This window comes from Ascaphus truei, chromosome 8 (genome assembly GCF_040206685.1).
Source record: "Ascaphus truei isolate aAscTru1 chromosome 8, aAscTru1.hap1, whole genome shotgun sequence".
In the NCBI taxonomy this organism is placed as follows: domain Eukaryota; kingdom Metazoa; phylum Chordata; class Amphibia; order Anura; family Ascaphidae; genus Ascaphus; species Ascaphus truei.
The window spans coordinates 7,155,872-7,172,979 of record NC_134490.1 but is presented as its reverse complement, the minus strand read 5'-3'; the positions used below and the strand labels follow the sequence as shown (position 1 = coordinate 7,172,979).

General features: G+C 41.8%; 1 protein-coding gene across 1 annotated transcript; it reads right to left on the bottom strand.

The window, feature by feature from the left end:
• Nucleotides 1-461: 461 nt before the first annotated feature.
• LOC142501016 (uncharacterized) lies at nucleotides 462-13,732 on the bottom strand. The gene is made up of 12 exons (XM_075610256.1): nucleotides 13,582-13,732; nucleotides 13,158-13,339; nucleotides 12,550-12,666; nucleotides 11,779-11,859; nucleotides 11,443-11,523; nucleotides 10,784-11,164; nucleotides 9,677-9,840; nucleotides 8,018-8,049; nucleotides 3,105-3,292; nucleotides 2,501-2,611; nucleotides 1,516-1,593; nucleotides 462-992 (listed from the first exon to the last, which is right to left on the bottom strand). Exons 2-12 carry the CDS (start codon nucleotides 13,321-13,323, stop codon nucleotides 616-618), a joined length of 1,776 nt encoding a protein of 591 aa, XP_075466371.1. The 5' UTR covers nucleotides 13,324-13,339; nucleotides 13,582-13,732; the 3' UTR covers nucleotides 462-615.
• Between the last annotated feature and the right edge of the window lie 3,376 nt (nucleotides 13,733-17,108).

Below are 17,108 nucleotides of genomic sequence, written 5' to 3'. Positions count from 1 at the left end.
TTAAGTTCCCCTCTCTGCTGAGAACATTCGAATCTGACAAATAGCTGAGAAAATGAACAAGGAAAACTATGAAAACATCCAGCTGCAAACCAGGGACAGTTCTTATTGCAGAAACTGCATAATGGATTAACTTGGGCAAAACAAGGTATTTATATGACGATCCACCCATTTATATGCTTTTTGAAATATATGAATTCAAGGAAACGTTGAAATGTTACATGTTTCCAGATACGTAATGGCAAACAAACAGCGGGCATTCAAAATTATAATAATAATAATAATAATAATAATAATAATACTGTTCTGGGGTTTTATTGCCGTTCACAGAAAATAGCTGCAAGAGGTTGTGTCCCTCCATTTCTTTAAAGTAACATACAATGGTGACAATGATTTTCTTGTGAAAGAAAATCCTACTGTACAATGAGAATGTCAGGCAGTCAATAACTAGAGTGCACAAAGGGTCATTTAAAATAAAGATTTAATTGGCAAACTGGACCAAACTTAGAGTATTGGATATCAGATGAGAGGATTATTTTAATTTAGGAATTATCAGCACACACATATATATATATATATATATATTTTAATACGAATGAACAATACATTGCCTGAGATTTAAAACTCACAAATAGTGAGACGATATTGTTTGCAGTTTTTATCGTTCCATAGCCCATCTGTGTACATTTCAACACAACTTTCTTTCCCTTTGCCGTTGGGTTCATTTTGCCTCCACCTTGTGTAGTTAACATGAGATCCATCTAAGTAATGGAATTCCCCGGGGGTTGTCCCCTCTGTGATTCCCAGGTACGCATATCTATTATACTCCTTCATGATTTTTAAGATGGCGTTGTTTTCCTCTTCACCCATTGGAGTAGCGATGCGTCCACCAGCAAGTTCACACGTGGCTTTGGAAGCTTCGTAATCTACTTCCTTTCCATTGGTGGCCAGTATCTTTTTTCCTACTTCTTTAATTTTTCCTTCCAGTAGGAGAACTAAAACACATTGAGAATGTTACTGATTATGCAAGTTATGGGGATCCATATAAATGCCACATCCTGACAGTATTTAATCATATAGTGCTATCATTATCAGTTCTCCTCTAGCTCCACCTTTACTATATATCACCCTAGTCCATATCTCTTAGTGGCGTAGGTTACTAGTAATGTAGATGAAACGTCACATGATATATTGATGCATTTTCTAAATGACTGTTTTAGCATCAATTAAACACACTTCATCCATAACCTCCATAGAATAATATTGAGGTAAAACATATCAATAGGATAAAAAGGTACGTCATCCACTTGAATTGACATCAACAGAATACGTCATTGACATCAAGGTAGGGGAAGTAAAAGTTATAAAATCCAGATATAACACCAAGAAATGAGTTCGGTTGGGAATATTTTACACTGATATCGTATATGAACACAATATAAATGTAGACATCTTCTGGATAGTGGAACATCACTGTCACAAATGTGACCACGCCTCTGATTTTCAGACACTATTTACCTCCTTCCAGTCTTGTGATACGATGCATTAGGTCTCTTAGAATAAATTGCAACTCATGATCCATCAACGCAGATGTACCTGAAAAGTAAATGGAAGATTTTGTTCCTAATGGAAGCTATTGTTCATTTGTTAGTTTAGGTTACCCAATTGGGTTCTTTATTACCCGACCCCATGTTTAAACCAGCGGATTATAAGGAATCACTACTATCTACTTTCCATGACCTGTGTCTAGCTCAGCTGATTTACTATCAAGTAGCAACTATTACTTTTAAGAAGACTAGCCTATTTCATTTGACAGAATTATCTAAGGCAGTCCTCCAGGGCCACCAACAGGTCTGGTTTTAAGGATATCCCTGCTTCAGCACAGGTGGCTCAGTGGATCAGTCATTGACTAAACCACTGGTGCTGAAGCAGGGGTATCCTTAAAACCTGACCTGCTGGTGACCCTTGAGGACTGGAGTTGGCCACTCCTGGACTAAGGGCGTGACCTTGTGGCAGAAAGTCTATTATTAGAATTACTTTTGTAAGTGGAAACAGTGTCAATGTTTACACTTCATAACCTGAACGCATGGACCACTATGACCCACTGTCTAATTCAGGGGAGCACAATCTTTTTCCCCTGCGCCCCCCTGCCGGCTGTCCTCCTCTCCATGCATTCCTCCCCTTACCTTGGTTCCCGGCGTCTGGGCGTCATGACCCCGCGTTGCCATAGCAATGTGACGTCACATGACCCCGCAGCATCATTTGACACCACGTTGCCATGGGGCGCGTCTCCAGAGGCCGGCTGAATCGAGGTAAGTGAGGTTTACAGAGGCCTTCGCTGCTTCCCCGGCATTTAATTTAAGTGCCTTCGGGAAGCGCGCAGGGCCTCTGTAAACCGCCCCTGCAGATAATCTCGCGCCCCCCAGTTTGCACGCCGCTGGTCTATTTGACACAGCTACCCCAGCATCCTCCAGATATATAATCACTGTTTTTATTTGTTTACCTGGAGGCCCAATATCTCCTTTTTGTCCTTGTACGCCAGGCTCACCCCTAGGTCCTGGAAGTCCATCTCTTCCCGGAGGACCTTGATTTCCTCCTGGTGGCCCCTGGGGTCCTGCATTGGAAAATCTCAAAAATGTATTTTGTGTAAGGAGTAAGACGAAAAGGCAATTACTGGGAGAGGAAGTGTGGATGGATACATTACCAGCAGCAAACTACATGGCAAGATAAAAGAACAGCAGCATGCATTTTTGGACCTTTATAGTATACATCAAATTAACAAACGTAGCTAAGGGTATCAAAATTAATTTGGGTATATGTGTCCTTAAATACCCTAAAGAGCCTCAATATGAATGATGTCATGGCTGCTTTACTGAGACTGTCATTATGTATCTTACTGGACACTCTTATTGCCTTGAACTCTATTGAAGTGACTTTTGCTGGTACAACCAAAATTATCGTCACTACAGTGAACACTAATTAAAAACCTATTGCTCTTCCTCTCTCTGTTATATCTGGTTAAACAGAGTATCAGGTGCTACTGTGACTGCATTGTGTGCTCATCAACTACATTATCTTTCCATTAACAGATGCCTTAAACTCATTACCTGATGCTCCAGGTCCTCCTGTCATGCCATCCCTTCCATCTCTTCCAGGTAGTCCATTCTGTCCGGGTGTGCCAGGGATTCCTGGAGCTCCTGCACACTTATCAATGAGCTGGGCATGGCTGGTCACTAGGCATGTAGCTATAACCAGCAGAAGAATAGACCGCTGCAAACACATGATCCCAGGCAAGCTGTAGACAGGAAAACACATTTCAGAAATGTCAGATACCAGGAAAAGGATGATGCTAACCACACCGGTGAGCTGTACCATTTAGAATAGATTTCTCTGTCTACTTTGAGATGATGGAAAGATAAGGTTTAGATCTAGATTTGTGTCCCAAGAGAGTTTAGTGTCCAGATTCTTTATTGCCTGCATGATACTGCGCTGCAGTGAGATAGTTACATATCCATTCTGTTATCCAAGGTACTTCAGGCTACACACGCACTAGGAGACACACATTAGGTACATATTTTGCTAAGTGTGGCTATCCCACAAGTCACACTCTGTGCTGGAAAACACCAGTGTCTACCGGTGAAGGACAGTGTTTTGTGGACTAGCATCACCAGGTAAAGAAAAGTGAACCTTGGAAACCAATCACTAGTAAAGATTTTTAGTTACCATAGTGATTCACTCACTTATCATCTGAGATCTGACTCCAAAAGACTGTTCATGGTCTCACGGCTCAACAAAGTATCCGGCCGCTCCTCCTTCTCTTACCGTGCACCCCAAAACTGGAACAACCTACAGAGGCTCTCACATCCACCACCAGTTTAAGTTCTTTCAAAACTAAATCTGTCTCATTTTAATCTGGTCTGTAACTATTTCATACGCCTATAATGTATATTTTCTTTAACTGTGAATGCAATGTCTTGTATATAATGTATACCCTGTTCACTTATGTTTGGAGTGCATTCTCCGTTTGTTCTCACTTATGTAACTGTATTTGTAACCATGTATTATTTGTCTTAACTCTGTGCCCAGGACATACTTGAAAATGAGAAGTAACTCTCAATGTATTCTTCCTGGTAAAATATTTTATAAATAAATAAATTCTGGAGAAAATGAAAGTCTGATTTTGTTGTTGCTGACTTCCTTTGGAAGTAATATAGGGATGTTGTTGTACGATCTTTTGTTCACCTCTCCTTCATCAATGTCTAATTAATAGATTTTACAGTATTTGTTTTTAAAATGTCGGTTTTCTTGATGTTTGTATAAATATTATTTTATATTTCTCAAGTGCTGCAATCTTCAAATAAAGCATTAGAAATCGGTTGTTATTTTGTTGACATATCAAAACCCCTGAGACAATGCACACGTTTTGTGGTGGTACAGTAGTTTTAGAAGAGAAGTCTTACAAGAGAAATGTTAGTAGAGAAGAAAAGGTTCTGAGCAGCATAGAACAATTACGTTATAACCACCAAATTGCTCTTAGTCAGTCCTGTGACCTTTAATAAAACAGGATAAAAATATTAGTGTGGCAGTGCTACTGTATAGTAAATATTACTCATGATGAAATATTTCTGACCTCTAGAACAACTACAAAGAGGTACGTTAGAATGAAGACAGTAAAGAGGTCTAAACAAGAGGAAGAGAGGCGGCGAGACACGGAACAGCTGCTGCTCCCAGCGCACAGGAGCATTCGTCTCAATGGCTGCTAACTCACCCTGCAGAGAAGAAGACTTTATGCTACACTTCAGGATAGTGGAACTCCTAAGCGGTCCAGCTTGACACAATTTGTTGGAAGTATTTGTACGCTGTAAGTGGAATTACCTTGATTTTACTTCTACAAGTTACAATATATCCTTTTTTACCTCAGTGCGCTTTGTGCATCTTTTTGTAGGTCTAAACAGGCTTCTACATTACTGTACATACCGTTATTGCTTCAGCGGAGAATGAGCAGGGACTGAGACCTTTCCTTTTTATACTGTTAATAACGTCTGATTAGTCTCAAGTGGAAATGTGATGCAGTTTTATTTCGGTGGATTGTTCCCCAGTTACACCCATGTACAAGTGGCTTTGAAAGATGCACTACGCAATTCCTTTCCATTAACTCATTAATTGGTGCCACTTAAGTGCCAACTGGATAATCAGAGAGGTATTCGAATGCACCTTGATGTACCACACAAAATACCCTTAACTTTGTAAAAGGGGATACAGAGCATAATGTAACCCATTACCAACTGGAGAAGTCTACAGTATAATGCATTGTTCAGTTTGCACCTTAATAAGAGACCTTGAAGAAGAAAAACCTTTTTGTCCCCTAGATCAGGGGTTCTTAACTCAAGTCCTCAAGTTCCACCAACATGACAGGTTTTAAGGATATCCCTGCTGAAGAACAGTTGGCTCAATCAGTGGCTCAGTCATTTTGATTGAGCTACCTGTTCTAAAGCAGGGATATCTTTAAAACCTGACCTGTTGGTGGGGCTTATGAACTGGAGTTGAGAACCACTGCCCTAGAAGGTATCACAACCTACAAAAAATCTAAACTTCTCTAGGACCAATCTAGAACCTACTGGAACTTTGGGGAGACGCCGCGCCAGCCTCAATGGACTCAGCACCCACCCTATGAACACTTTTAACGGAATTTTATTCAGTGAAGAATATGTGTGTCAAATGTATTTTTTTCTATTATACGTGGCATTAAATAAACTTGTGGATATTTTCCAATATTATCACTTCTCCATTTTATGTATATATATATATAATAAAAAAATAAATAGATGATACCGTTCTGTGGCTAACGAAATGCTTTTATTTGTGCGAGCTTTCGATATACACTGATCTCTTCTTCCGGCAATGTAACAATGAATGAAGCAAGCAAAAGGTATACTTAAAAACAGTGTCTCTTGGAATGTTATCTGTGCTAGTCCTTCCCCCGGTGTGGATGTGTTTTATGGCTAGAGGTGTCAAAAGGTTCCTGAAAGCAAGTGATGTAAGAGTGTGTGTGTGTGTATCTGTGTGAATAAAAAAGAATGGAGAGCCCACAGTATATACAGTGCTTTACAAAAGGTGTGTGTGGAGTGGGAGTGGATATAGATGGTGTGGGTAGGTGTGGAAATGTGAGAGATAGTAGCACAACTAAAAGTGTGTGTATTATTTGTCTGTATGTATTATATATTTTGTTTTGGCTCAGCAACAAACAGAGGACGACATCAAAGGATAACAAATCATCATCATGCTGATCAAAGCTAGAACCAAAGGATTTCAATTGTGAGTGCACACTCAGGAGGTTGCAAGTATACTTTATTCTTTGAAAATACATTGCACTGTTCTTTCTTCTTTTATATATATCGCCCCTATATATGAACCATTTGGGAGACTGGCACAGATACCCGTGTGATCTGGAAAATCAAGAGAAATACATTGAGTGTAAAATCAGGAGAAACCCAGCAGTCAAATATTAGGTTGAAACACACTGCGCTATTTTTGTGTTTGTCTTCTTTTGTCACTTTTTGGAAACGTCTCGGATCCATGATGACATCACACCAACGCTGAGACATGATTTTGAACGTTATCGGTTGAATAACTTCACAGCATCAGTTCAGAAAATCTGTGCCTAAGAAAACCGTCCTTCTAAAGACGACTGGAACTTTGAACTACTTTCATATTCATTAACAGAGATACGGCAAACTGTCCAGAATGCATTCACGAACATTACAGGCATTTGTTTCCCCAAATTGGATTCCCGGTGCACCGGGCCTGAATGGGCTAATAATATTGCCAAATTAGCAATCGTTCAGCGAAATATGTCCAGAAAGGGAGCGAGACGGTGCGTGTGCACTATTATTAGTTTTAGCATTCAGTGAATCTTGTGGGTTTAAAAGATTTTGCAAGAGAATCTAGTGATGAGAGAATTTCGTAATTTAACATATTAAATAAAATTCCACTGTTTAATACGGCATAAACAATGGTAATTCAACAGGGGTGGGAGAAATTACCATGCGCTAAAGCAGGGGTTCTCAGCTCCAGCCCCCAAGACACTCCCAACACGTCAGGTTTTCAGGATATTTCTGCTTCAGCACAGGTGGCTCAATCGACTGATCCTCTGATTGAGCCACCTGTGCTGAAGCTGGGATATCCTTAAAACCTGACCAGTCTTGAGGACTGGGGTTGAGAACCCCTGCACTGAGGGCTACTGTCACTTTGTGTCACATATATCAGGGGAACGCAAACTTTTTGTGCTGCGCCCCCCTGTCACTCTGCCGCCGGCTCTCGTGCCCCCCTGCCTACCTTCCTTCGCGTCAGATGACGCTGCGTGGGCGTGTGACGTCAGGTCACATGGTGCCGCGGCGTCTATTGACGCCGCGTTGCCTTGGCGATGCAACACAGACGGCTGAATCCCGGTAAGTAAACAGTTGCAGGGGCCTCACGCGATCCCCCGGCATTTAATTTAAATGCCTGGGGGAAGAGCGCGGGGCCTCTGCAACTGCCCGCGCCCCCCCAGCACAATCTCCCGCCCCCCCTGTGGGTCGTGCCCCCCACTTTGCGCACCGCTGACATATATGATAAAAAATGAAGAAGAAAACCCTGAATTAAACATTTGCAAAGAACCTGTAGTTACTGTGTGTGTGTGTGTGTGTATGTGTGTGTGTGTGCGTACGCTTAATGCTACAGCAAATAATGACTCCACCCCCCCCCCCCTATGTTCTTTCTGATGAAGTGTACAACCCCACACAGTTAGAACATTAAAGCCTTGCCTTTGTCTCTGTAATAACATTTTTGTAATATTTGGGATAGTGTTGGTTAAGCAATGTGCAGAGCTTCCCTTTCCTTTCGCCTTTCTTATGCATCAGTTTTTGGAGGGCAGCTTGCATGCCATTTAGAGAGTGTTCTGGAACTTGTTCTCAAGAGGGTGATGGGGAAACGCTATTTGCAAACTTGCATGAGAGGACGCCAGCACATCATTGAGGCGTACTTGAATACTTGAATCGGTTTCAGGCTGTTCCACTGAAATCAAGTGACAATAAAAGAACATCAAGTGTCCCACCAGCAATTGAGAACTAGGAAGGGCACATTTATAAGTGTATTCATATTAACAGAAAACAGGCAGCGGAAAGGTCAAATGATGCTGAGATTCCAAAGGAGAAGCAGATCGTCTGCAGGGAGGCGGCGGACGCAAGAAGTGCCTAGGGGCGGCGGATTTGAAAAACGCCGCTGTATGTCGCTGAAAGCTTAGTATTTTGGAGATATTGCGAGCCCTTTGAGGCTTGACGAGACATTTAGCGACGAATCGAATTTGGGGGAAAAAAAGCTAAAAATATTGGGACTGCATTTTAGACAGTTTTGCACATCTCCATTATTCCCATCTATTATAGGTTAACAGGAAAATTCTGCATTTGTGTTACATAACATTTAAAAAAAGGGTATCTTTCAGATGTGAAGAAGAGATTTTAAAGATCTTTAAAACTCTTGTAATAGGACATTTAACATAATTTGCATCTCTATCAACTAAAGAATTTAACAAATGCCCATGGGTCATGCATCAAGGTAAATAAGAGTATTCTTGTAAAAGCAGTAAAAGTCGTATTTAGCATAACTGTGACCTAACATCAGTGTATCGGATTATTTCCTTGTGGCTGTGATTTTCCTCTAAATTTGCCCATCAAGGCCCAGATACAAACAAGGGTGCTAAGATTTGGCTCGCCTCTACTCCCATTGATACGAATGGAAGTAAAAGCGTGCTAAAACCTTGAACCCTTTTCTGCATCTGGACCCAAGTGAAAGCCATGCAACCCTCCTTATCTGGCTCCAAAGGTGTTTACATCTGAATGACTATGTGCATTGCTCAGACCCTCATACCTGTGCTGGGTAGGTGCAGGCTGGGCGTGAATAAGCAGGTATAGAAAGGATCGGTGCCAGGAACTTTTGTAAAACATAAAATGTGCTTTATTTGACATCCGTCTATAAGGCTCCACAGGTATTGACATAAAGCCCACTTGACAGAAACTAGTGGCAAAACATAATACTCTGAACTTTATCCCCTCTCACTGCTACGCTAGGGAGGTACTTGGCTTGTTACCCATTGTAAAGGATAAATCGTCAGTCTCTTGCATAGAGACAGTAATGCTTCATATTACATGGGCCTTCCTTGGAGTATACTTCAGGGCTTCGGGATAAGCAAACATTGAACTATGTACCGCATACTTCTTCCATGCACCTATGTGATCAGGATTTCACTAGGGACCTTCCGGTTGGGCCGATCCAAACATACTCTGGAGTTACTATGCAGAGAACTTCTTACTATAAGCATGCTTCCTGCTTTTCAATAGTGAGAACAATCTCAGACCATTACTAATAGTGCAACTACCCCAGTGGGGTCGCACAAACCCCGTGGGGGCTCAAGCGTATACCCCTTACTCTTGTGGCGGCTCAAATGGGGCCCCCCGCCCCCGTGGGGTAGAGGTGGGATCCCCCACCATAGTGGAGGCCAACGTGCGCCACTCCACACCAGTGTGGACTCAAGTAGGGCTCCCACCCCAGTGGGGGGCTCAGGTCTGGTCCCCCACTTAGAAGGGGGAAGACATAATGGGGCATGTAGCAGGGGAAAACACAGGGACAAAGGCCCTTCACTTACCCCTGGATGCATCCCTGGACACGCCCTGCTTCCACCACCGGCCATGTGCTTTGTGCACGTGCTGCCGCTTCTTCCCCCGCCGTGCAGGAGCTTCCCCTTCACCGTTGCACACCAGTCCGGCTCGCCAGCTCCCACGAGCAACTGAGCCACTGAAGCTGCTGCCACTGAGGCCAGACAAGTAAGGGCCCCAGCACCAGAGCAGACACGCACCAGAGCAGACACGCACCAGAGCAGACACGCAGCTTCTTGCTGCTGCAATTGCTGGCAGAGCGCGGACTGACCATACGCCCTGCCACTCAAAATAGATAACCTCCCTTGCCATTCCGCCTCCCGCCCCCCGACCGCGTCACCCCCATCACATGAAGGTGGTGGTCCTGGGGGGCGTGGGGTAGCCTGGCCCCTTGGTTATGGTTGCACTTCGCTTAGGTCTCAAGGCAGCTCGTCGTGTGGCATGCGATTTAAATATACTCAGATGTGTTCCTTTTTCGGCACAGATGAGGCGTAAACATTAAAAAAGATTAAGGGAACAGACAGGTAAGTAACTAACGGAAATCATTTGTGGCATCTTCCAACGTGCGACTAAGGCCTCGGCCACGCTCCCTGCTGGCGTGCTGAGGCGCGCTGAGGCTCAGGGAAAGCGGGTGCTTTCCCTGGCCTTGCGGTTGCTTACCGCACGCGCTGTCAGCGGGCCGTCAGGGGGCGGGCCGGGGGCGGGCACGTCACTGGCCGGTTCGCCCTCATTGGGCGAACCGCTCACGTGACCTGCCTGTCGCACTGGCAAGCGGGGGAATTTTAAATTCCCCTAAGACCTGCGCTTCCGCGCGCTTGCGGAAGCGTAGGTGAGCCCCTACTAAAGCCGCTCTAATTGCGGCTGTAGGGGCTCAGAGCTGAGCGGGAGCACGCTTCCGCAAGCAAGCACTAAACATGGCCGAGGCCTAAGTGATCAAAGCACAAGATTATTTCTAAAGTGGAGAAAAGGGCGTCATAGGATTTACAAGTACTGACGTTTATTAACGAGGAAGAAAAAAAGAGCCACAAAATTCTGAAAAAGTAAATATTTAGCAAATAAAACAAGAGGATTGAACTAGGATGAAACCCAGGCCTAGAATTCACATACAATGATATTCTTATCATCACACGTCCTGTCGTTCCATTGTCCAGGTTCAGTGAGATCGTAAATCTCAGCACAGTTTTCCTTTCTTCCCCCATTGGGTTCGCTTGGTTTCCAATTCTTATACGCAATCTGCTTCCCATTCAGATACACAAAAACACCTTCATCTTTCTTGTCATTTATACCAATATAAACCCTCCTGGATAAAGCCTTCCCAACCTGGGATATAGCGGCATTTTCAGCACCGGTCAGTGGAGTTGGCAATGTCCCTCCAGCCCTCTCACAGGCAGCCTGGGCAGTTGAATAATCAGCGTCCTTTCCATTTGTTAAATAGACTTTATTCCCGGCTGTCGTCGCTCCACTTTGGAAGTAGCAAACTGTTAGGGAACAGAGATCTTATTAGATCTGTACAATGTTATTATGAGATCTGCCCTAATCGCTCAGCACCAAACACTCTTACATTCACATAATCACATGGCATGTCCGTTTGATAATTTAGAGACTTGAACACGCTTAGGGACACTGGGAGGTTCTTGAGTCTGGTTGTGTTTGAATCAAATGTTAAAGACGAGGGTCTCTTATAATTGACACAGATTTTTTGCCTTTAATGGGTTTCAGAACTGATGAGGAGAAAGAGATTAATGATTAGATTCACCTTTCTGTAGAGACGACAGACTCTTCTCTAGAACAGCTATTTTGCTTTCCAAAGTTGAAACCTTTATGGCCATACTAACATCTGAAACAGAAACAACCCTGTTAGAGGAGCAGCTCTCGCCTAGGACCAAAATCACCCAAATGGCAACAGCAGAAAAGGTTCAATGAGAAAGTGTGTTGTGGATCCTATGAGATCCCCAACATACATCTATAACATCTTGGTTGGACTACTTTTTTAATTGAAATTATTGTTAAATATTTCATCCACTGCTATTAAGCAGAACCAATTTATCGGCATAGAGAGGTTGGGATCCCGTTTAAAACCAGCTTAGTATACCTGGCTCTCCTTTGTCTCCTTGTCTTCCTGGGATTCCTGTTATACCAGCTGAACCTCTTTCTCCGTTTAACCCCTGCAGACCTTAGAATAAAAGTAGAAGGGGAGGATCAATAAGCAGATGTGGTCATGAAACCTACGAGCTTTCCAACCAACTGATACTAATTGTACTGATATTCCATAATAGTCATTATTAAATACTTAAACCTTTAGCTTAAAGCTGCAGACCAAGCAATATCCTACATGTGTTTTTTTTAAATAAATCAATTCTGTACTTTAAAAAAAAAAAATGCTACAAGTATTTTCTCAAACAACTCTAAATTACATTTTATAAGGTAACAAGATTTTTTTGTTTCGTTAGCAACCATTTACAAAGTCACATTGCCTTCCTCTTCTGAAACAGGCTCTGGCACACACTTTTTGAGCCCTGCCCGCTCTCTAGCAGTGCACCAATTGTATCTAGTGATTGCCTGGTCACCTGATCTTCCCCACAGAACTTTGCATCTTTGGTCCTCTTCTGCTACACTGACAGCCATTTAGTGAACCTCCGAACCGAATTTTCGCCAATTGATCACAGAAGAACGGATCGATCGGTAATTTAGCTAACTACGTATAATTGTGTGGATTGTATTGATGCACATATTAAAGGGACCCTTTAAAAAAAAATGCAGTTTGGACTGCTGCTTTCAATAACTCTCATTTACGATACATTCACTAACATCCATGGGCATAATATTTGCACATTTAACTAATGCCATTTGTGTTTCAAGTTACCTGGAGGGCCATTCATTCCTTTGTCTCCTTGATTTCCTTTCTGGCCTTGAGGACCTGCTTTTCCTGGGGGTCCTGCACCTCCCCTTAGACCAGGGGCACCAGTTTGCCCAGACGGACCTATAATCACAGGATGAAACAAGCAGCGCCTTTTTGTAATTAATTTATTAGCATAGGCTAATGTTCTCACAGGTGCTACGTAGATTGCTGGTTTAAGTTGTGTGACAGAGCACACAATATGATACACTGTAACAATAATCGCCTTCCATTTTCCTAACATACAGTCAACAAAAAGCCATGTCGTGTTGGAAGTAAATACTTGGATGGTCAGGATCAGGAAATGCAAGTTAATGCAGATATTCCAGCCTGGAAATAACACAATCTAAAGCTGGGGAACACTGAATTGTTGGGAACCTTTTTCCAGAGGAATGTGTATCCTGAGAATCTCTTTGTAATTTGGGCAGATACAGTTACTAAGCTTTGTTGAGGGACGGATTCATTCTGCGCTATGCAACTTGCACGGTTTCTTTCAGAAATTCCTTGCTATCTGCTGCTAATTAGTGCAGCCATAAATTGAATATTTGCCTTGTCTTTTATATAAATCTTCTTACCTGGGTCCCCTTTCACTCCATTGGCCCCGTCTCTACCATCTCGGCCATTGAGACCTGGAAGCCCTTGTACGACTGAGCACATGGTTGGGTTTTCAGGAAGAGCCGGACATGATAACAGTAGGACCATGGCAGATGTGACGGTGATGACTTCTATAAAGTGTAGCATGTCTGTCTGGATCGTCCTATAGTGAAACTCAAGTTTACTATTCTTACCATTTCCTACATTGTTCAAAACATTTTAACTGAGCCTCCAGTATCTTCCTGTTGTAATTTTATTACAAACTCTCAACAATCTGAAATCATATCAGCTTGTCCTGCTATATAAAAGAGACTTATAGTTTAGAAAGCTCATGCACACACTATATGTATGTAAAGTGTTGTGTTGGTCCATGAAAAGGAATAATTAATATCAAAGGAATCTTACCTTCTGAGTGAAATAGTTATTGATATGAACTGACGCTTCTGGCTTTTGGAAACTGAGGTCTTTATAGCTTTGTTAATCTCCGTGTTTCAAATGAAATGATCAGAATGAAACAAGCAAGCACATAAGGCAGCCTGACGCCCCTCTTATACCTGAAAATATCGATTACTTGGATATATCTCGATGGACTTTGACCTTTTCTCCGAATGTCACTTTCAAAATCTGTGCATGAGAGTTTACTAAGTAAAAACATCATGTACTTGTTGAAATGCTTTAATAGTGAGGCAAAACATTAGTAGTAGATTTATATTAGAGATAATATCTATATTTAAATAGTGCCGCTATCTTTGCAGGGATTGACATAATTCGCATACCGGCTAAAATAATTGGAATAATTTTACAATATATGGAAATAAAAGAACCAATCTGAATGTAAATATAAAGGGATCGCTACCCCAAAGTGCTGGTTATTTACTTAGCCAAAAAGTGACAGTGTTTGCTGCAGCATAGGGCAGTTTGATTTGCTTATCAGTGTTGAGAGGACATTAGAGGCCGTTCTGCACTAATAAAGCTGTTTCTTGTCATCATAATTCATAAAGAAAAGCCCCCAGCAGTGAGGCAGGGGAGACAGGACTGGGTGGGCCTGGCCCACACTTGATGGTGTAGTGGGTGGGTGTAGGAAAAAGGTTGGGGGGGGGGGGGTGTTTTGGGGAGAATAAGGGCAGGGGGAGGGTTTTTCCCACACACTTTGTGGGTTGTTGATGAATTTGATGTTTGTTAGGCATACTGTACATTTTTGGACAAAAGATAGTTTCCGTGGGCGCCTATATTAACAACTACTACAAAAGGATATATGAAAACCAAGCCTGTTGGCATATATCCTTTTGTAGTAGTTGTTAATATAGGCACCCACGGAAACTATCTTTTGTCCATACTGTTATCCTGACCAGGGGGTCAGGTTTTGTGTCCCAGGCAGCCCCTTATATATAGTAATTATTTCATATAAGGTACTAGATACTACAGTACATCTCTTGCGGTTAGCACTACCTGTTTTGTTGTTTATATACTGTACATTTTTGTTTCTTTATCTAGAGAAATTTCAAGTGAAAATGAGAATATGAATTGTTGAATGCTTGCAAGAGGAGAAGATTTATATATGAAAAATAAAAAACAAAAGCGTTGGAGCGAGTTCTGAACAATGTTTAAAAAACAAATGGTGGCAGTCTGCTTCATGGATTCTCCCAGCCTGGGGAGGCGTTTATTTGAGTATACAGACTGGGCCCTGTTCTCTCGTGCTGCCGTGTGCTGGTACAGTGATGGGGCACACAGCAGTAACTAGCTCTCTTTTACTTACTTTAGTACATAGACATACAATGTAATGTAGCTCTGCTCCTGCACTCACATCCTTCCCTTCCTCTTTCTGTGCAGCGCTCCCCTCCTTCTCCCTCTGGGAGAAGGGGTCACAGGTCATGCCCCTTGCGTGTGGTGTCAGGTTGCCCTTTGCTGCAGGACACTATGGACCAGTCTGGGGTTAAATATTAATATGTATCATATGATTAATAAAAGCTGTGGCTTTATTCCTCCAGCACAGTGTCATTGCTGTGCACCTAGGGGCCCAATGGGCTTACCCCGGCCATGGCATGTGCAGTTGGATGAATAAACCTGTTTCTTGCTGCCATCACAGTTATTCTCCTCTTTTTGTAAAATAACATATATTTTATATGTTGATTGAAAATAATATGTAAACCCATAGTGGCCGCACTGGGCATTATTTATTACAACTCCTTGTTTGCATGTATTACTACGGTAGCTACAGTTCTATGCTGCATTTTTTTGGAGGCTGTAAATAGGAAGGAGATTGTTATATGCTCCCGCCCTCCTGAGTTTAATTTGGTGCAAATGATACCAGCAGGAAGAACTTGTTACTGACAGGAAACCAGTTAAATGTCATGGTCAATTTCTGTTCAGCTGAATGAACACGAGCCATCTGCATGCGGCAGAACCAATCTCCTCATACCTGGGTGAATATCGATCACATTAAAAAGTGGGAGTTTTTCAAAGAAGGACCTACTGAATGCAAAAACGTGTACAGGAACTGAAGCAGGATGTCAGGGGTATTGTGAAATGTATGTAATGTCTTTCCAAACCTGGAAATCATAATGCCTGGGAGAATACAATGTATATTAGCAAAAAAAGTAAGTGTAAATTAAATTATCACTCTATAATCAATAAGAATTCCTCAAATCACTGACTGGCTAAAGTAACGTGAAATAAATGCACAATAAGAAATGTACTTTATATCTTAACACTAGTTTTAAAATCTATATTTCGAAGGACAGAAAAATATACCTATGAGTTCCTAAAATAAATCGATTGCCAACAACTAGACAAGGTTCTTTATTAGTTGATATATGAACCAGGGGAGGTATATTAGTGCCTCCTTGAGAGCTTATGGCCAAGCCCTGATGAAGTGTCATATGACACGAAACGCGTTGGTGACGTCATTACGCAGCGACGCACGGCCGTGACGACGGTCTGTTTGTGTTGCTGTTGGAGCCCAGCCTGTTACGAGTAGTACACGGAAGAATTCAAGTGCCTAAGGTCTGTTTTTCTTTTGTCATCTAGCTTTCCTAGCACTTCTTCCTCCCTGTTACAACTAGGGACTGTGTACTTGGGTGTTTACACCCTTTATTCCTACGTGGCTAGGGCTCTAGTGCAATTTATTAGTGTCATTATAGACAAGTTTTATTATGTATTTATGATATATGTATGTTTGTATGATGAATTATTTTTCTTGATATAAATTATATGTATTAACGTTGGCCTCTTTTGGTTTCATTTTCATGCGCTCCTATTTTTGTTTTTTGATTGCTGAGTATGCTGATCGCGGGAGATTGGGAGCTGCGGGGTGGAACCGGGTAGCCGAGAGGGTGGTCGTTTGGAGGGACAGCGCGCTCAAATGCAACATTATTTATTACAATAAGAAATGTACTTTATATCTTAACACTAGTTTTAAAATCTACATTTCGAAGGACAGATAAATATACCTATGAGTTCCTAAAATAAATCAATAACTTACCCTAAACATGGTAATAAGATTCCTTCAAAGACACACAGTAATAGATAGTGTCCAAAATGAGCGATTTAATTGGAATTATAGTTATTACGGGATCTTAAGACATTAATAACGTTGCAGAATTACAATTGTTTTACTGAGGAACACAACTTCATAATAATAATATGCTGATAGAAACGTATTAAAAAAAATGTAACCTGTTATTGCATAGATATTCACAAACACAAGAGAATCGTATGTGCTGGATTTTGCATACAATGCTCCTTTTAATTGCTTCTCATCAGCATTGTTAATGTATTTGGAAGTATCAGAGATTATATTTGTTCTTTACAGAATGTATTAAGTAGTCGCAAAACATATAGTAAAAATACAGTTATCTACACAGTTAAACAAGTTCCTTACATTTGATGCATATTATAATAATTATAATATACACATAGGCACGCACAAGCGC

Excerpts from the sequence above, each read along its gene's own strand:
- LOC142501016 (XM_075610256.1), bottom strand. The coding sequence starts at position 13,323 with ATGCTACACTTTATAGAAGTCATCACCGTCACATCTGCCATGGTCCTA. Across the intron at positions 11,165-11,442 it reads TCTGTCGTCTCTACAGAAAG|TTTGCTACTTCCAAAGTGGA; the intron begins GTGAATCTAATC and ends GTTCCCTAACAG. Across the intron at positions 2,612-3,104 it reads AGGAGGACCTGGAGCATCAG|GACCCCAGGGGCCACCAGGA; the intron begins GTAATGAGTTTA and ends TTTCCAATGCAG.